Source organism: Bufo bufo, chromosome 10, assembly GCF_905171765.1.
Source record: "Bufo bufo chromosome 10, aBufBuf1.1, whole genome shotgun sequence".
Lineage (NCBI taxonomy): Eukaryota > Metazoa > Chordata > Amphibia > Anura > Bufonidae > Bufo > Bufo bufo.
This window is the reverse complement of record NC_053398.1, coordinates 5727075-5749402: the sequence shown is the minus strand read 5'-3', so window position 1 is coordinate 5749402 and position 22328 is coordinate 5727075. Positions and strand designations below refer to the sequence as shown.

Here is a 22328-nt window from a genome sequence, read left to right as displayed (position 1 = left end):
AATGTTACATATAGTCTACAGTCACTATATACAGTCCCACAATGTTGCATACAGTCTACAGTTACTATATACAGTCCCACAATGTTACATACAGTCTACTATCACTATAAACAGCCCTACAATGTTACATATAATCTACTGTAACTATATACAGTCCGACAATGTTACATACAGTCTACAGTCACTATATACAGTCCGGCAATGTTACATATAGTCTACTGTCACTATATACAGTCCCACAATGTTACATACAGTCTACAGTCACTATATACAGTCCCACAATGTTACATACAGTCTACAGTCACTATATACAGTCCCACAATGTTACATATAGTCTACTGTCACTATATAAAGTCCCACAATGTTACATATAGTCTATAGTCACTATATACAGTCCCACAATGTTACATATAGTTAACTGTCACTATATACAGTCCCACAATGTTACATATAGTCTACTGTCACTATATACAGTCCCACAATGTTACATACAGTCTACAGTCACTATATACAGTCCCACAATGTTACATATAGTCTACTGTCACTATATACAGTTCCACAATGTTACATACAGTCTACAGTCACTATATACAGTCCCACAATGTTACATATAGTTTACTGTCACTATATACAGTCCCACAATGTTACATATAGTCTACTGTCACTATATAAAGTCCCACAATGTTACATATAGTCTATAGTCACTATATACAGTCCCACAATGTTACATACAGTCTACAGTCACTATATACAGTTCCACAATGTTACATATAGTCTACAGTCACTATATACAGTCCCACAATGTTACATGTAGTCTACAGTCACTATATACAGTCCCACAATGTTACATATAGTCTACAGTCATTATATACAGTCCTGCAATGTTACAAACAGTCTACAATCACTATATACAGTCCCAGAATGTTACATATAGTCTACAGTCACTATATACAGTCCCACATTGTTAGATACAGTCTACTGTCACTATATATAGTCCCACAATGTTACATACAGTCTACTATCACTATATACAGCCATACAATGTTACATATAGTCTACAGTCACTATATACAGTCCCACAATGTTACATATAGTCTATAGTCACTATATACAGTCCCACAATGTTACATATAGTCTATAGTCACTATATACAGTCCCACAATGTTACATACAGTCTACTATCACTATATACAGCCATACAATGTTACATATAGTCTACAGTCACTATATACAGTCCCACAATGTTACATATAGTCTATAGTCACTATATACAGTCCCACAATGTAACATATAGTCTACTGTCACTATATACAGTCCCACAATGTTACATATAGTCTACAGTCACTATATACAGTCCCACATTGTTAGATACAGTCTACTGTCACTATATATAGTCCCACAATGTTACATACAGTCTACTATCACTATATACAGCCATACAATGTTACATATAGTCTACAGTCACTATATACAGTCCCACAATGTTACATATAGTCTATAGTCACTATATACAGTCCCACAATGTAACATATAGTCTACTGTCACTATATACAGTCCCATAATGTTACATTTAATCTACAATCACTATATACAGTCCAACAATGTTACATACAGTTTACTGTCGCTATGTACAGTCCCACAATGTTACATATGGTCTACTGCAAAAACAAAAGGGGGTTAGTCAGCACATCCCAATGCGCAGGTGCACGCTGCCATGGCTAGAAACATAGAGAAAAAAGACAATGCAACAGCAGCCTGCAAACCAGATAAAGTACAATAATGCCATAGTCACAAAAAATATTATAGTGCTAATGCTGCGCTTATTTATCAAGTGAGATGCTTGGCAAATGCATTTTGTACAAAACCATTTTGGCCCGTCTGCCAAACGTCAAGGCGATCTCTGTAAGACGGGAACCTAACACAAAATACTACCTGTTATGCGCCATAATGGCCGCCATAAAGTTCAGAAAGTGTTGGTTCCACGTGCATGTTGGGTCCACGCTGCCTTTTACCATTTATGGTGCCATAATGGCCTCCATTACTTCAAGGGGATGCAGGTACCAACATGCATTCCGAGCCCACTACCTGCATCCCCTGGAAGTAATGGAGGCCATTATGAAGTAGAACTGGTTTAGGTGCCTATAGCATCCAATCAGATTCCACCATTCATTTTCCGAAGGGGCTGTCAAAAATAAAATGTGGAATCGGACTGGTTGCAACTAAGCCAGTTCTACATAACACCAGTTTCATAAATGACCCCCATTGTTTCATAATGTCCTACATAATATCCTTGTCACGTTATATAGAATCTGACATATATATATATATATATATATATATATATAGAGGAAATGTCAGTCCCTCCACTTCACAAATTTTGGAGCGACTTAAACTAATGCAGTGGGCAGCACGAGGCAGAAAGTGGGCGGCGTGGGACAGACAGCCCAGCACATGTATTATAATTTACATCAGAAGACTGACAAACCATAACCAAGATGTACACCCGCCACCTCCTGGCCGAGGTTCAGGTCTGGTGCTCGGATGGCCCCTATAGAGTTGTACAGCTGTAAATAACTGCGGTGCATCTGACACCAGCGGGAGACGGATAAAGGTGGGTGCGTAAAACGCTGCCTGTAATAAATACCCCCCATAGTCCCACCTAGATTATATATAGTCTCATGTTATATGCAGTCTTGCAAAGTCATAGATAGATACACATAATATACCTCATATTACACGTACGTAGGCTCATATATATGTATATATATAGTGTCAGATTGTTACGTATATTCATACAGTCCCACACTGTTACATATAGTCCCGCACCATTACATACAGTCCCGCACCTTTACATATACTCCCGCACCTTTACATATAGTCCCGCACCGTTACATACAGTCCCGCACCGTTACATACAGTCCCACACCATTACATATAGTCCCGCACCGTTACATACAGTCCCGCACCGTTACATACAGTCTCACACCGTTACATACAGTCCCGCACCGTTACATATAGTCCCACACCGTTACATATAGTCCCACACCGTTACATACAGTCCCACACCATTACATACAGTCCCACACCGTTACAAATAGTCCCACACCGTTACATACAGTCCCACACCATTACATATAGTCCCACACCGTTACATATAGTCCCGCACCGTTATATATAGTCCCGCACCGTTACATACAGTCCCACACCGTTACGTATAGTTCTACACCTTTACATACAGTCCCACACCATTACATATAGTCCCGCACCGTTACATACAGTCCCGCACCGTTACATACAGTCTCACACTGTTACATACAGTCCCGCACTGTTACATACAGTCCCACACTGTTACATATAGTCCCGCACCATTACATACAGTCCCGCACCGTTACATACAGTCCCACACTGTTACATACAGTCTCACACTGTTACATACAGTCCCGCACTGTTACATACAGTCCCACACTGTTACATATAGTCCCGCACTGTTACATACAGTCCCACACCATTACGTATAGTTCTACACCGTTACATACAGTCCCACACCTTTACATATAGTCCCGCACCATTACATATAGTCCCACACAGTTACATATAGTCCCACACCGTTACATATAGTCCCACACAGTTACATATAGTCCCACACCGTTACATACAGTCCCACACCATTACATACAGTCCCACACCGTTACATATAGTCCCGCACCGTTACATACAGTCCCGCACCATTACATACAGTCCCACACCGTTACATATAGTCCCACACCATTACATATAGTCCCACACAGTTACATATAGTCCCACACCGTTACATACAGTCCCACACCATTACATACAGTCCCACACCGTTACATATAGTCCCGCACCGTTACATACAGTCCCGCACCATTACGTATAGTTCTACACCGTTACATACAGTCCCACACCTTTACATATAGTCCCGCACCATTACATACAGTCCCACACTGTTACTTATAGTCCCACACCGTTACATACAGTCCCGCACCGTTACATACAGTCCCACACCGTTACATACAGTCCCGCACCGTTACATATAGTCCCGCACCGTTACATATAGTCCCACACCGTTACATACAGTCTCACACTGTTACTTATAGTCCCACACCATTACATACAGTCCCACACCATTACGTATAGTTCTACACCGTTACATACAGTCCCACACCTTTACATATAGTCCCGCACCATTACATACAGTCCCACACTGTTACATACAGTCCCACACCATTACATACAGTCCCGCACCGTTACATACAGTCCCACACTGTTACATACAGTCTCACACTGTTACATACAGTCCCGCACTGTTACATACAGTCCCACACTGTTACATATAGTCCCACACTGTTACATATAGTCCCGCACTGTTACATACAGTCCCACACCATTACGTATAGTTCTACACCGTTACATACAGTCCCACACCTTTACATATAGTCCCGCACCATTACATATAGTCCCACACAGTTACATATAGTCCCACACCGTTACATATAGTCCCACACCGTTACATACAGTCCCACACCATTACATACAGTCCCACACCGTTACATATAGTCCCGCACCGTTACATACAGTCCCACACTGTTACATACAGTCTCACACTGTTACATACAGTCCCGCACTGTTACATACAGTCCCACACTGTTACATACAGTCCCACACTGTTACATATAGTCCCGCACTGTTACATACAGTCCCACACCATTACGTATAGTTCTACACCGTTACATACAGTCCCACACCTTTACATATAGTCCCGCACCATTACATATAGTCCCACACAGTTACATATAGTCCCACACCGTTACATATAGTCCCACACCGTTACATACAGTCCCACACCATTACATACAGTCCCACACCGTTACATATAGTCCCGCACCGTTACATACAGTCCCGCACCGTTACATACAGTCTCACACTATTACTTATAGTCCCGCACTGTTACAAACAGTCCCGCACCGTTACATACAGTCCCACACCGTTACATACAGTCCCGCACCGTTACATATAGTCCCGCACCGTTACATATAGTCCCGCACCGTTACATACAGTCCCGCACCGTTACATACAGTCCCACACCGTTACATACAGTCCCACACTGTTACTTACAGTCCCACACCGTTACATACAGTCCCGCACCGTTACATATAGTCCCGCACCGTTACATATAGTCCCGCACCGTTACATACAGTCCCGCACCGTTACATACAGTCCCACACCGTTACATACAGTCCCACACCGTTACATACAGTCTCACACTGTTACTTATAGTCCCACACCATTACATACAGTCCCACACCATTACGTATAGTTCTACACCGTTACATACAGTCCCACACCTTTACATATAGTCCCGCACCGTTACATATAGTCCCACACTGTTACATATAGTCCCACACTGTTACTTATGGTCTTGCACTGTTAGGCTACTTTCACACTAGCGTTCGGGGCTCCGCTTGTGAGTTCCGTTTGAAGGCTCTCACAAGCGTTTTACTTATAGTCTCGCACCGTTACATATAGTCCCGCACCATTACGTATAGTTCTTCACCGTTACATACACTCCCGCACCATTACATATAGTCCCGCACCGTTACATACAGTCCCGCACCGTTACATATAGTCCCGCACCATTACGTATAGTTCTTCACCGTTACATACACTCCCGCACCATTACATATAGTCCCGCACCGTTACATATAGTCCCACACCGTTACATATAGTCCCACACCGTTACATATAGTCCCACACCGTTACATATAGTCCCACACCGTTACATACAGTCCCGCACCGTTACATATAGTCCCACACCGTTACATACAGCCCTGCACCATTACATATAGCCCTGCACCATTGAATGCAGTCCCACACCGTTACATATAGTCCCACACCATTACATATAGTCCCACACCGTTACATACAGTCCCACACCGTTACATATAGTCCCACACCATTACATATAGTCCCACACCGTTACATATAGTCCCGCACCGTTACATACAGTCCCACACTGTTACATATAGTCCCACACCGTTACATACAGTCCCACACCGTTACATACAGTCCCGCACCGTTACATACAGCCCTGCACCGTTACATATAGCCCTGCACCATTGCATGCAGTCCCACACCGTTACATACAGTCCCGCACCGTTACATACAGTCCCGCACCGTTACATATAGTCCCACACCATTACATATAGTCCCACACCGTTACATATAGTCCCGCACCGTTACATACAGTCCCACACTGTTACATATAGTCCCACACCGTTACATACAGTCCCACACCGTTACATACAGTCCCGCACCGTTACATACAGCCCTGCACCGTTACATATAGCCCTGCACCATTGCATGCAGTCCCACACCGTTACATACAGTCCCACACCGTTACATACAGTCCCACACCGTTACAAATAGTCCCACACCGTTACATACAGTCCCGCACCGTTACATACAGTCCCACACCGTTACAAATAGTCCCACACCGTTACATACAGTCCCGCACCGTTACATATAGTCCCACACCGTTACAAATAGTCCCACACCGTTACATATAGTCCCACACCGTTACATATAGTCCCACACCGTTACATATAGTCCCACACCGTTACATACAGTCCCGCACCATTACGTATAGTTCTTCACCGTTACATACAGTCCCACACCGTTACATATAGTCCCACACCGTTACATACAGTCCCACAACGTTACATATAGTCCCACACCGTTACATACAGTCCCGCACCGTTACATACAGTCCCACACCGTTACATACAGTCCCACACCGTTAAATACAGTCCCACACCGTTAAATACAGTCCCACACCGTTACATACAGTCCCACACCGTTAAATACAGTCCCACACCGTTACATACAGTCCCGCACCGTTACATATAGTCCCACACCGTTACATACAGTCCCGCACCATTACGTATAGTTCTTCACCGTTACATACAGTCCCACACCGTTACATATAGTCCCACACCGTTACATACAGTCCCACACTGTTACATACAGTCCCACACCGTTACATACAGTCCCGCACCGTTACATACAGTCCCGCACCGTTACATACAGTCCCGCACCGTTACATACAGTCCCACACCATTACGTATAGTTCTACACCGTTACATACAGTCCCACACCTTTACATATAGTCCCGCACCATTACATATAGTCCCACACCATTACATATAGTCCCACACAGTTACATATAGTCCCACACCGTTACATATAGTCCCACACCGTTACATACAGTCCCACACCATTACATACAGTCCCACACCGTTACATATAGTCCCGCACCGTTACATACAGTCCCGCACCGTTACATACAGTCTCACACTATTACTTATAGTCCCGCACTGTTACAAACAGTCCTGCACCGTTACATACAGTCCCACACCGTTACATACAGTCCCGCACCGTTACATACAGTCCCGCACCGTTACATATAGTCCCGCACCGTTACATACAGTCCCGCACCGTTACATACAGTCCCACACCGTTACATACAGTCTCACACTGTTACTTATAGTCCCACACCATTACATACAGTCCCACACCATTACGTATAGTTCTACACCGTTACATACAGTCCCGCACCGTTACATACAGTCCCGCACCGTTACATACAGTCCCGCACCGTTACATACAGTCCCGCACCGTTACATATAGTCCCGCACCGTTACATATAGTTCTACACCGTTACATATAGTCCCACACCATTACATATAGTCCCACACCGTTACATACAGTCCCGCACCGTTACATATAGTTCTACACCGTTACATGCAGTCCCACACCATTACATATAGTCCCACATCGTTACATACAGTCCCGCACCGTTACATATAGTTCTACACAGTTCTTGGATGGAGTTTCTCTGTCCAGTTCTGGACTTTGGAGACCAGTAGAACTGGAGAGACCATCTCCAGAACTTATAGTGAGCCGCTGGAGGGGGCGAAGCACCGTACCCCCCGCTCCCCCTGATGTAGCATACGGTGCACACTCCATCACCAGGCGCACAGCTCATCCTTCTCGTGCATTTGTCGTCTTGGAGACACCTGCCCCCGTCTTATCCTAAAGTGCAAATAACGACCCTCTCAGATCTGAAGCCGCCGCTCTCTACTCTCCGATAATTGCACCTTTTTAACAGGAGATCAATGTCAGACATCTGGCCGGCCATTAAAAGCGACGGCTGCAGCCACAGAAGCCTCTTTTGGAGATGGATTGGAAAGATTTTAAGTAAAGTGCTGGCGCTGACACTGATCCTGAAAGGTGAAATGCCCCTCACCAGCTGCCGAGGCCGAAACCGAGGAACCGGCAACTCCATTAACCCTTCCCTGCCTGCAGGTCCCTAATATCTGACTACAGTAAACCCAGCGTCTGCAAGTACACAACTCGGAATGTGGTGAGGATGATGAGGGACATGGATGATGAGGGTGATGACAAACTAAGGCCAATAACTGTTGACTCAACTCCATTAACCCTTCCTTGTCCGCAGGTCCCCTAATATCTGACTACAGTAAACCAAGTGTCAGGCGCACAGCTCATCGTGAGAATGGATGTCCGGTTGTGCACAAGCCATGACTCTCCACACAACGTCGCCCATTCTGTCTCATTGTCGCCTCTTTCAACCCTGGATTTTCAACCTTTGCAAAATTTCCTATTCTTCAATTAAGAAATAATTTGCATCTCTCCCTGAGAATCGTCTGCCCCCCCTCGGCCCTTCCCAGTCCCTGCAGCCAGACGAGATCTGCCGACAACCCCAAACTTGCTTCCCGTCCTTCACATGTCTCATTTGAAAAGTAAATTAGTTCCGCTACAGCCCAAGGATTTCTCCCTCAGCGGCGTCTGATGCCTCCTGCTCCAGTCTATTAATAGGAGGAATCTGCAGACACCGGGAATCAATGAGCCCAAAAAACCCAGAGCTGAGAGAGCGAAGGAGCCCGCAGCCCCGGAGAGACAGAGTCACGCTGCAATCACAGCACCGCCATCTGTGCAAGGCTAGGGAAGTAGGGAAAGTGGAGTGCAGAGAGGGGTGCACAGGAGGGTGCAGAGAGGGGTGCACAGGAGGGTGCAGAGAGGGGTGCACAGGAGGGTGCAGAGAGGTGTACGGAGAGGGGTGCACAGGAGGGTGCAGAGAGGTGTATGGAGAGGGGTGCACAGGAGGGTGCAGAGAGGGGTGCACAGGAGGGTGCAGAGAGGTGTATGGAGAGGGGTGCACAGGAGGGTGTAGAGAGGTGTATGGAGAGTGGTGCACAGGAGGGTGCAGAGAGGGGTGCACAGGAGGGTGCAGAGAGGGGTGCGCAGGAGGGTGCAGAGAGGGGTGCACAGGAGGGTGCAGAGAGGTGTATGGAGAGGGGTGCGCAGGAGGGTGCAGAGAGGGGTGCGCAGCAGGGTGCAGAGAGGTGTATGGAGAGGGGTGCGCAGGAGGGTGCAGAGAGGGGTGCGCAGCAGGGTGCAGAGAGGGGTGCACAGGAGGGTGCAGAGAGGTGTATGGAGAGGGGTGCACAGGAGGGTGCAGAGAGGTGTACGGAGAGAGGTGCGCAGGAGGGTGCAGAGAGGGGCGCGCAGCAGGGTGCAGAGAGGAGTGCGCAGCAGGGTGCAGAGAAGGGAACACAGAGAAGTACAGACAGGGGTGCACAGAGAAGTGCAAAAAGGAGTGTGCAGCAGGGTGCAGAGAGGGCAACACAGAGAAGTACAGACAGGGGTGCACAGAGAAGTAAAAAAGGGGTGCGCAGCAGGGTGCAGAGAGGGGTGCACAGCAGGGTGCAGAGAGGAGTGCGCAGCAGGGTGCAGAGAGGGCAACACATAGAAGTACAGACAGGGGTGCACAGAGAAGTGCAAAAAGGAGTGTGCAGCAGGGTGCAGAGAGGGGTGCGCAGAGGGGTGCACAGAGAAGTTCAAAAAGGGGTGCACAGAGAAGTACAGACAGGGGTGCACAGAGAAGTGCAAAAAGGGGTGCACAGCAGGGTGCAGAGAGGGGTGCGCAGAGGGGTGCACAGAGAAGTTCAAAAAGGGGTGCACAGAGAAGTACAAAAAGGGGTGCACAGCAGGGTGCAGAGAGGGGTGCACAGCAGGGGGAAGAATTGAGTGCAGAGAGAGTAGAGAGCAAAATGGTGTGCATAGATATGCACAGAGTGGGGTGCACAGCAGGGTGCAGAGCAAAGTGATGGAAAAGTAGGGAACATTTTGGAGTACAGAGCACTGTGAAGAGGTGTGCAGCCAGGGAACAGAGAGGTGAGCAGAGCAGCACAGTGGAGTGCAGAGACAGCGGGGAACAGAGGAGAGCAGTCAGCAGAGACAGTCCGGAGCAGGGTACAGAGCCCCCCAATACACACAGCGGTAGAAAGGAAGAAGCGTCCGTGCACTCACCGTCCTCCTTGTCCAGCACCATCCCCCCGGGGGCTGCAGGGAGCCCGGCCGCTCCGCCGTCACCGGGAGCCTCCAACACGGAGAGGAGAGAAGACGGAGCCGGATCACATCCACAGACCGTCCGCTCCGCCGCGGAAACTACAGCCGGGGCCCCCCTGTCATGTGAGGAGCCGCTGCTCCTATTCTGAGGAGCAATAATAGTAAATGATCTCCCGGAGACTGAGCTGCTGGTTCTGGTGCTGCTGCCTGAGCTGCTGGTTCTGCTTGTTCTGCTATCTGTTCTGCTGCTGGTTCTGGTGCTGCTGCCTGAGCTGCTTGTTCTGCTGCTGGTTCTGGTGCTGCTGCCTGAGCTGCTGGTTCTGCTTGTTCTGCTATCTGTGCTGCTGCCTGAGCTGCTGGTTCTGCTTGTTCTGCTATCTGTGCTGCTGCCTGTGCTGCTGGTTCTGCTTGTTCTGCTATCTGTTCTGCTGCTGGTTCTGGTGCTGCTGCCTGTGCTGCTGGTTTTGCTTGTTCTGCTATCTGTGCTGCTGCCTGTGCTGCTGGTTCTGCTATCTGTGCTGCTGGTTCTGCTTGTTCTGCTATCTGTGCTGCTGCCTGTGCTGCTGGTTCTGCTATCTGTGCTGCTGGTTCTGCTTGTTCTGCTATCTGTTCTGCTGCCTGTGCTGCTGGTTCTGCTTGTACTGCTATCTGTGCTGCTGGTTCTGCTTGTTCTGCTATCTGTTCTGCTGCCTGTGCTGCTGGTTCTGCTTGTACTGCTATCTGTGCTGCTGGTTCTGCTGCCTGTGCTGCTGGTTCTGCTTGTCCTGCTATCTGTGCTGCTGGTTCTGCTGCCTGTGCTGCTGGTTCTGCTTGTACTGCTGCTGCCGGAGAAATGCTTTTCCTCCCAGAGACCCTCAGATCCTCGTTAATTAAATCACTTCATTATCCCGGGATCTGATTATCCCCCCCCCCCCCCCCCCCCCCCCCCCTTCCTCGGAATCAATTATTCAATACACAAACATAATTGGCTGAGCTCCGGGTCTGAGGATTATTTAACTGCAAGGACACTAATTACCCCAGGGGCAGAAAGAAGCTGAGATCTGGGCTCCTATATGACACTGCCTCTTATACAGGAGGAGGAAGCTGAGATCTGGGCTCCTGTATGACACTTCCCCTTATACAGGAGGAGGAAGCTGAGATCTGGGCTCCTGTATGACACTGCCCCTTATACAGGAGGAGGAAGCTGAGATCTGGGCTCCTGTATGACACTGCCTTTTATACAGGAGAAGGAAGCTGAGATATGGGCTCCTCTATGACACTGGCTCTTATACAGGAGGAGGAAGCTGAGATCTGGGCTCCCTTTACAGGAGGAGGAAGCTGAGATCTGGGCTCCTGTATGACACTGCCTCTTATACAGGAGGAGGAAGCTGAGATCTGGGCTCCTGTATGACACTTCCCCTTATACAGGAGGAGGAAGCTGAGATCTGGGCTCCTGTATGAAACTGCCCCTTATACAGGAGGAGGAAGCTGAGATCTGGGCTCCTGTATGACACTGCCTTTTATACAGGAGAAGGAAGCTGAGATATGGGCTCCTCTATGACACTGGCTCTTATACAGGAGGAGGAAGCTGAGATCTGGGCTCCCTTTACAGGAGGAGGAAGCTGAGATCTGGGCTCCTGTATGACACTGCCTTTTATACAGGAGGATGAAGCTGAGATCTGGGCTCTTCTATGACACTGACTTATACAGGAGGAGGAAGCTGAGATATGGGCTCCTGTATGACACTGCCCCTTATACAGGAGGGTGAAGCTGAGATCTGGGCTCTTCTATGACACTGCCTCTTATACAAGAGGAGGAAGCTGAGATCTGGGCTCCTGTATGACACTGCCCCTTATACAGGAGGAGGAAGCTGAGATCTGGGCTCCTGTATGACACTGCCTTTTATACAGGAGAAGGAAGCTGAGATATGGGCTCCTCTATGACACTGGCTCTTATACAGGAGGAGGAAGCTGAGATCTGGGCTCCCTTTACAGGAGGAGGAAGCTGAGATCTGGGCTCCTGTATGACACTGCCTTTTATACAGGAGGATGAAGCTGAGATCTGGGCTCTTCTATGACACTGACTCTTATACAGGAGGAGAAAGCTGAGATATGGGCTCCTGTATGACACTGCCCCTTATACAGGAGGATGAAGCTGAGATCTGGGCTCTTCTATGACACTGACTCTTATACAAGAGGAGGAAGCTGAGATCTGGGCTCCTGTATGACACTGGCTCTTATACAGGAGGAGGAAGCTGAGATCTGGGCTCCTGTATGACACTGCCTTTTATACAGGAGAAGGAAGCTGAGATATGGGCTCCTCTATGACACTGGCTCTTATACAGGAGGAGGAAGCTGAGATCTGGGCTCCCTTTACAGGAGGAGGAAGCTGAGATCTGGGCTCCTGTATGACACTGCCTTTTATACAGGAGGATGAAGCTGAGATCTGGGCTCTTCTATGACACTGACTCTTATACAGGAGGAGGAAGCTGAGATATGGGCTCCTGTATGACACTGCCCCTTATACAGGAGGATGAAGCTGAGATCTGGGCTCTTCTATGACACTGACTCTTATACAAGAGGACGAAGCTGAGATCTGGGCTCCTGTATGACACTGCCCCTTATACAGGAGGATGAAGCTGAGATCTGGAGGAGGAAGCTGAGATCTGGGCTCCTGTATGACACTGCCCCTTATACAGGAGGAGGAAGCTGAGATCTGGTCTTCTCCATGACACTGCCTCTTAGGGCTTATGCACACAACCATTGTTGTTTTGCTGTCTGTTTTTTACGGATCCGTTGTTCCGTATCTGAGTTTTTTTTCTCTGATTTAAGTCCTCTTCCGTTCCGTTATTGCACAAAACATATCCGTATAGTTTCAGTATTTGATCCTTTTTTTTCAGGTCGGAAACAGTAACTTATTAATCACCAAACACATGAGCAATATGGGCGGGTCATAGCATTTCTACAGTATGGATCCGCAAAATACGGATGAAATACGAATGACATACGGATGTGTTCCATGTGTGTTCTGTATTTTTTGTGGACCCATTTACTTGAATGGGGCCTCGGACCGTGATTTGCGGACAATAATAGGACATGCACTACTTCTTTGCGGAACGGCCATGCGGACAAACGGAAACTGAATGCACACGGACTAACTTCCGTATTTTCTACAGTCCCATTAAAGTGAATGGTTCCGCAAAAAAAATGGAACGGAAGCGGAAAGAAAATACGTTCATGTGCATGAGCCCTAATACAGGAGGAGGAAGCTGAGATATGGGCTCCTCTAGGACACTGCCCCTTATACAGGAGGAGGAAGCTGAGATCCAGGCTCCTTTATGACACTGCCCCTTATACAGGAAGAGGACGCTGAGATCTGGGCTCCTCTATGACACTGCGCCTTATACAGGAGCAGGAAGCTGAGATATGGGCTCCTCTATGACACTGTTCCTTATACAGGAGGAGGAAGCTGAGATTTGAGCTCCTTTATGACACTGCCCCCTATACAGGAGGAGGAGTAAGCTGAAATCTGGGCTCCTCTATGACACTTCCTCTTATACAAGAGGAGGAAGCTGGGATCAGGGCTCCTATATGACACTTCCTCTTATACAGGAGGAGGAAACTGAGATCTTGGCTTCTGTATGACACTTCCTCTTATACAGGAGGAGGAAGCTGAGATCTGGCCTCCTCTAGGACACTTCCTCTTATACAGGAGGAGGAAACTGAGATCTTGGCTTCTGTATGACACTTCTCCTTATACAGGAGGAGGAAGCTGAGATCAGGGCTCCTCTATTACTCTTCCTCTTATACAGGAGAAGGAAGCTGAGATAATGGCTCCTGTATGACACTGCCCCTTATACAGAAGGAGGAAGCTGAGATTTTGCCTCCTCTATGACACTGCCCCTATACAGGAGGAGGAAGTTGAGATATGGGCTCCTCTATGACACTTCCTCTTATACAGGAGGAGGAAGCTGAGATCTGGGCTGCTCTATAACACTGCCTCTTATACAGGAAGAGGAAGCTGAGATCTGGGCTCCTCCATGACACTGATCCTTATACAGGAGGAGGAAGCTGAGATCTGGGCTGCTCTATAACACTGCCTCTTATACAGGAAGAGGAAGCTGAGATCTGGGCTCCTCCATGACACTGATCCTTATACAGGAGGAGGAAGCTGAGATATGGGCTCCTCTATGACACTGTTCCTTATACAGGAGGAGGAAGCTGAGATCTGAGCTCCTTTATGACACTGCCCCTTATACAGGAGGAGAAAGCTGAGATCTGGGCTCCTCTATGACACTTCCTCTTATACAGGAGGAGGAAGCTGAGATCAGGGCTCCTATATGACACTTCCTTTTATACAGGAGGAGGAAACTGAGATCTTGGCTTCTGTATGACACTTCCCCTTATACAGGAGGAGGAAGCTGAGATCTGGCCTCCTCTATGACACTTCCTCTTATACAGGAGGAGGAAGCTGAGATCAGGGCTCCTATATGACACTTCCTTTTATACAGGAGGAGGAAACTGAGATCTTGGCTTCTGTATGACACTTCCCCTTATACAGGAGGAGGAAGCTGAGATCAGGGCTCCTCTATGACACTTCCTCTTATACAGGAGAAAGAAGCTGAGCTCAGGGCTCCTCTATGACACTTCCTCTTATACAGGAGAAGGAAGCTGAGATCAGGGCTCCTGTATGACACTGCCCCTTATACAGAAGGAGGAAGCGGAGATTTTGCCTCCTCTATGACACTGCCCCTATACAGGAGGAGGAAGTTGAGATCTGGGCTCCTCTATGACACTTCCTCTTATACAGGAGGAGGAAGCTGAGATCTGGGCTGCTCTATAACACTGCCTTTTATACAGGAGAAGGAAGCTGAGATCTGGGCTCCTCTATGACACTTCCTCTTACACAGGAGGAGGAAGCTGAGATCTGAGCTCCTCTATGACATTTCCTCTTATACAGGAGGAGGAAGCTGAGATCTGGGCTGCTCTATAACACTGCCCCTTATGCAGAAGGGGCTGCTTGAGCCTAAGCCCAGGAAAGGTGCTCCTGGAAGCTCCTGGGGCAGTGACATCACTGGGGTATGTGATGACATCACAGAGTATCAGCTGTTACAATGGCACAGTCATGATCACAACGATGGCGTTCCCAGAGTTATGACATCAGGCTGCAGTTATTGCAGGTCAAGGATGACTGCGTCCTGTGAGGCAGGAGGGCCCGTGGCCCCTGAGCAAGGGCCGGTGATCCCCTCTGCCGCCCTCAGTAATTGAAGTGATTGCAACTCTCCAGTGTCACAGAATGATGTCATCTGAGCTCCAGCTGTCTATTTCTCTCTCTATTTCTCTCTCTAATTTCTCTTTCTCTCTGTCTCTCACTCTCTTTTTATTTCATGCTTTCTCGCTCTCTCTCTATTTTTCGCCCTTCGTCTCTTTGTTTTTCGCTCTGTTTCTTGCTCTCTGTGTATCTCTATTTCTTTTTCTCTTTTTCGCTCTCTCCATCTCCCACTCTGTCTCTCCATTTATCTGTCTATTTCTCTCTCTATATATATATTAATCTGTTTCTTGCTCTCTCACTTTCTCTGTCTCTATTTCTCTGTCTCTCTCTGTTCCTTTTTGTTCATTTCTCTTTCTCGTTCTGTCTCTCAATTTGTTTCTTTTTCTCACTCTTTATTTTTCTGTTTCTTAGTGTCTTTGCTTCTGGCTCTTTATCTCTGGTTCTCTCTGTCTCTCTATTTCTAATTTTCTTTCTCTTTCTATGTCTGTCTCTTTCTCTTGCCACCTCTCAGGATGTGGTTGTACTCTACTCTCTATTTTTCTCTATCTCTCGCCTGTGTCTTGCTCTCTATTTCTCTTTTGCTGTCTCTCAGGATGTGGTTGTACGCTGCTCTCTATTTCTTACTCCCTTTCTATCGCTCTCTATTTCTCTCTGTCGCTCTCTCTTTCTCTCTGTCGCTCAGGATGCGGTTGTACACTGCTCTCTATTTCTTACTCCTTTTCTGTCTCGCTCTGTATTTCTCTGTCTCTGTCGCTCTCTCTTTCTCTCTGTCTCTCAGGATGCGGTTGTACGCTGCTCTCTATTTCTTACTCCCTTTCTATCGCTCTCTCTTTCTCTCTATCGCTCTCTCTTTCTCTCTGTCTCTCAGGATGCGGTTGTACGCTGCTCTCTATTTCTTACTCCCTTTCTGTCTCGCTCTCTCTTTCTCTCTGTCGCTCTCTCTTTCTCTCTGTCTCTCAGGATGCGGTTGTACGCTGCTCTCTATTTCTTACTCCCTTTCTGTCTCGCTCTCTATTTCTCTCTGTCGTTCTCTCTTTCTCTCGGTTGTACGCTGCTCTCTAATTCCCATAGTACACGACATAATAAAATCTAAGGTGACACTGAGGAATTGTCCCCTTGTCTTGGAGGAGCTGGGGCGTCTCTTGGGGCTGAGCGTCCTCCTCCGTTAATCCGAGGAGCGGTCTGACTCCGCGCTGGCTTTGTGCTGCTCATCCCGCGCACTTTTGGTTTTGTTCTCTTCTTCCTCTGCTCGGGGATTGCTGCGCTACATTGAATTTTTTCCTTTTGTCTTGTGCTTACGAATCTCGAATCCCCAGTAATTTTTCTTAATCCGGGCGCCTGGATTTACCGCACAGAGGCTGACAGCAGAGAAGTCGCACTTTTGGCAATGGCGAGTATTATCTTCAAAGCGCACCTTGTGTGTGAGAGAAGTGACGGGGACAGCTGGCGTTCTGGCTGCCAAGCCGAGGGGAGGACGTTGGCGCGGTGCGATCGTCAGGACGTATGGATTCACAGTAAGCGCAGCGGAGGACGTCCCTGTAAATAATCACAAGCTACTGTTAAAAATTGTTCATCCATTCCTTACCATTATCAAGATCTCTGCTTGCTGTCAGTGGATGGGAAAAATAAGTTTGCCATGGTCAGGACTACTGATGGCCTCTTGCACACAAATATATTTTCATTCCGTTTCCGTTCCGTTTTTCTTTTGCGGAACGTATACAAAACCATTCATTTTAATGGGTTCGCAAAAAAAAGAGAAGGTACTCCGTGTGCATTCCGTTTCCGTATTTCCGTATATCCTTTCCGCTCTATGAGGGCCAGCTGTTCTGTTCCGCAAAATACGGAATGCACACGGATGTCATCCGTATTTTTTGCGGACCGCAAAATACATATGGTCGCGAGCAAGAGGCCTAAAGATAAGGTTGAGAGGGAAAGCATGCAATTATTACTATTAGTAGTAGAGGAAGGAGAAGAAAGAGTAATCATAGTAGGAGTAGTAATAGGAGTAGTATAGTAGTATTCATTGTAGCAGTGATAGTAATATTCAGTTGGAGTAATAGTGGGAACAGAAGTAGTTGTAGTAGTAGTAAGAATATCAATGTTGGGAGTAGTTATAGTAGAAATAGTAGTAGGAATAATAGCAGTAGCAGTGTTGGGAGTAGTAATAGTTATAATTGATGTAGTAGTAGGAGCAATAGTAATAGCAGTAGTGAGAGTTGAGGTAGTTTGAGTAATAGTATTTGTAGGTGTAGTAGTTATAGTAGTAGAGGAGTAATAGTAGGTGTAGTAGTAGTAAATATGGTGGGAGTAGAAGGAGTGGTAATAGAAGTAGTAGGAGTAGTAGTAATAATATGCAGTGGTAGTAGTTATAATAGAAGTAGTATTAGGAGTAATATTAATAGCAGTGTTGGGAGTAGTAGTAGTTAGAGTAGTTATAAATGATGTAGAAGTAGTAGTAATAACAGTAGTGAGAGTAGAAGTAGTAGTAATATTAGGTGTAGGAGTAATCATAGTAGTAGGGGGAGGATTGCCAGTAGAAGTGGTAGTAGTCAAGTTATGACTAGATATGCTGTGCCCGCTCCCTGCTGCTATATGTCTAGGATTGTGCTAAGGGGAAGGGGGGTAGTGATCTGCCCCGGGTGCCCACTGTCAGGGGGGTGCCGGAGCCCAGAAGCAATGAGCGCTGCCATCAATACAGAGCTGCCCCCGCGCTCCTTCCCTCCCCCAGCCTTCTGCTCCACCATTCAGCCTGCAGACACAGATCGCGTTGCTGGCCTGTGTGGGAGGAGCCTGCAGCCTGGGAATCTGCCTAAGCTCCTCCCACACAGGAATGCAGAGTGATGTGTGTCTGTAGGAGAGAGCTGGATGTGATCTTCAGGAACGGGACAAGGTCAGTAGTTACTGTGTTTTTTTTAACACAGAGAGCATTACTACTATGAAGAGGGTGCAATGGGCATTATTACTATGAAGGGGCACAATGGGCATTACTAATACGAAGGGGGCACAATGGGCATTATTACTATGATGGGGACACAATGGGCATTATTACTATGAAGGGGGCACAGAGGACATTGCTACTATGAAGGTGGCACAATGCGCATTATTACTATGAGGGGGGTACAGAGGGCATTACTACTATGAAGGGGGTGCAATGGACATTATTACTATGAAGGGACACAATGGGCATTACTACTGTAAAGGGGGCACAATGAGCAATACTAATACGAAGGGGGCACATGGGCATTATTAATATGATGGGGACACAATGGGCATTATTACTATGAAGGGGGCACAGAGGGCATTACTACTATGAAGGGGCAAAATGGGCATTACTACTGTGAAGGGGGCACAATGGGCATTACTACTGTGAAGGCGGCACAATGGGCATTACTATTATGAAGGTGGCACAATGGGCATTATTACTATGAGGGGGTACAGAGGGCATTACTACTATGAAGGGGGTGCAATCGGCATTATTATTATGAAGGGACACATGGGCATTATTAATATGATAAGGACACAATGGGCATTATTACTATGAAGGGGGCACAGAGTGCATTACTACTATGAAGGGGAAAAATGGGCATTACTACTGTGAAGGGGGCACAATGGGCATTACTACTATGAAGGGGGCACAATGGGCATTATTACTATGGAGGGGGCACAATGGGCCTTACTACTATGAAGGCGGCACAATGGGCATTATTACTATGAAGGGGGCACAATGGGCATTACTACTATGAAGGGACATAGAGGGAATTACTACTGTGAAGGGGGCACAGGAGGCATTACTACTATATTACTGCCTATTTCCCCTAATATTGCTCTCATTCTTCTCACTCTATCCCTTTCCCTCCCAGTCCATCTCCTTCTCTCCCATTATGTCCCATTCCCTGTCATAATCTCCCATTACACACCGTTCTCTAATGGCCCCAACCTCTACTGTTCTCACCCATTGCCTCCAATTAGATTTTGTTCTATCTCCATCCTCTCCTATCATATCTCATTCCTCCCCATTCTCTGAAATTCTCTCTGATTTTATCCCATTCCTCCTGCTTTATGCTGTTCTACCACAAGTGATAATTGTCAGAAGTGGCTTATTCTGCACCAGCATCCAAAAATGATGTGTTAAGGGGGCAAAATGACCATATTTATACACACAAGTGTTAATTGTCAAAAGAAACAGCAGCTTGTTCTGAGCAAGCCTGGAAAAATTCTCCCTTTTAAATGGGAGCAGCGTAGTGTAGATGTGGAAAGAGTGGGGTAATAGGAGGCATTGGCCGCAATAGTAGTGACAGCAGAAGCAGCATGGAACATACAAGGCAGTAGTAGTAGCAATGGTAGCAGTGGCAGTAGTAGTAGTAGTGGTGGTGGTAGTGGTAGTAGTAGTGGTGGTAGTAGTGGGAGTAGTAGTGCTGGTAGTGGTGGTGGTGGTAGCAGTAGTAGTGGTAGCAGTGGCAGTAGTAGTAGTGTTGGTAGTAGTAGTGGTAGTGGTAGCAGTGGCAGTAGTAGTAGTGCTGGTAGTAGTGGTGGTAGTGGTAGTGGTGGCAGTAGTAGTAGTAGTGCTGGTAGTAGTAGTGGTGGTAGTGGCAGCAGTAGTGGTAGTAGTAGTGGTAGTAGTAGGGGTGGTAGCAGTGGCAGTAGTAGTAGTGCTGGCAGTAGTGGTGGTGGTGGTAGTAGTATTAGTGTTAGCAATGTGGCAGTAGTAGAGGTAGTGGTAGCAGTAGTGGTAGTAGTGGTAGTAGTAGTAGTGCTGGTAGTAGTGGTGATGGTAGTAGTAGTAGTAGTAGCAGTGGCAGTAGTAGTAGTGCTGGTAGTAGTGGTAGTAATGTTGGAGTAGTAGTAGTAGTGGTGGTAGCAGTGGCAGTAGTAGTGGTAGCAGTGGTAGTAGTAGCATTTATAGTGGTTGCAGTAGGAGATTAGCAGCAGCCATACAGTATAAAACATGATGTTAGTCAGGCAGACAGCGGCAGTCTACTACTACTGCTGCTGTTGCTACTACTACTACTGCTGCTACTATTACTACTACTACTACTACTGCTGCTACTATTACTACTACTACTGCTGCTGCTGTTGCTACTACTACTACTGCTGCTACTATTACTACTACTACTGCTGCTGTTGTTACTACTACTATTACTCCTGCTGCTGCTACTATTTCTGGCCAGATGGCTATTGCTGCTACCCACATTCTGGCTCTGGGATGATAAGGCCTCGGTCTTTCATTTTTAAACCTTCCTTACTCCAGATATTTTATTACGAGGTCCCATGAAAACTCACAATGTTCCTAAATGAATAGTCACAAGTTTGGTACAGTCACAAAAGTTATGAAACAGTTCTACAAAAATTGCAAGGTTGTTTTCTGTAAAAAAAAAAAATTGTGATTACCTATGCTCTGGATAGATCAGATATCTAATCAGTGGGGTTCAACAAGTCGCAAACCTCTATTGTAATTATTCCCTCCCCCCACCACCAATATAACGATGTAGGAAAGGCTGTTAATATTTCTGTCTATGGTATAATTTGTGTTTAACTTCACTGGTACAAAAATTATGTTATTGCCATAAAATGCTTTTGCTATGAAGTAATGCATTTTTTTAAAAATGTGCTTTTAAAATAAAACATTTCTTTTTTTTTTTTTTTAAAGAATGCAGTTGCTCAGCAGCAGAATGCTATTGAGGTGCTGTGCTGGCAATAAGCCTGTGTAGAAACCTGAGGTTTTAAGGGGAAAAAAACTGCTTTCTCTCTATTCAAATGACAAAAGAAATGTGGCTGGCTTTGTAACACAGAACTGCTAGGATGAGGTTCTGCAGCAGCTGTATTATTAAGCACTGCACCCCAGCCCCTCACTCCCTCAAACAGCTTTCCCTGATCAAGCCTCTATTTTCTACACAATTATTTCCTTCTATTCTGTCCCTATACTGTCGCTGTTACACAAGACTAGATGTCAGACACTACATCCACCTTCATCAACAGCTCAACACAGAATGACGCTGCGCTCGCTTCTCCCTGTCAGATTATGAGCCAATCAGGGGAAGCCCCCCCCCCCCCCACTTCCTTCCAGGGTCATGTCAGCTTCCTTTTTCTTACTCCCTCATGGTTTTGCCCACCAGCATGTGCAGGAGAATGCTGCCATGCACTGTTTTACTGGATTCATCCAAAGTGAACCTGATAAGCTTTGGGATACATTTTTGTGAAACTCGTAATGGACCCGGTTTGTTACAAATTGATTTGCTCATCCTCAGCCTAATCATCACATTGTTAACATTATCGGCATCATCATTATCATCACCTTTAACAACAGCTTCATCATCAACAGCATCATCACCCTATTCATCCTGATGATAACCCTCATCATCTTCATCATCACTCGCCTCGCCTATGGAGCCTATGGAGTGTGGCATATTCAATGCAGCAACATAACAAGTTACAATGTTTCAGCGCAGACAATCCAATACATGGCAGCAGGACAAACCAGGCTGATATGTAGCTCTGACTTGCACTGATACATAGCAACAAACCCTCAGCTCTGTAAGCAAAACTGGCTCAGGGTGGGTCGGCCTCTGAACAGTAATGTTCCTATTCACCTACAGCAATCAAGAGATCTTGTAAAATGAAGAAATGAAACA

General features: G+C 46.7%; 1 protein-coding gene across 1 annotated transcript in view; it reads right to left on the bottom strand.

Moving 5' to 3' along the window:
- Window positions 1-10582, bottom strand: part of LMO1 (LIM domain only 1) — a 90498-nt gene extending 79916 nt beyond the window's left edge. The window contains exon 1 of the mRNA XM_040409639.1: window positions 10411-10582. Within this exon, the coding sequence (XP_040265573.1) occupies window positions 10411-10432 (22 nt within the window). The 5' untranslated portion in view covers window positions 10433-10582. The remainder of the gene's footprint in view (window positions 1-10410) is intronic.
- Window positions 10583-22328: the final 11746 nt, after the last annotated feature.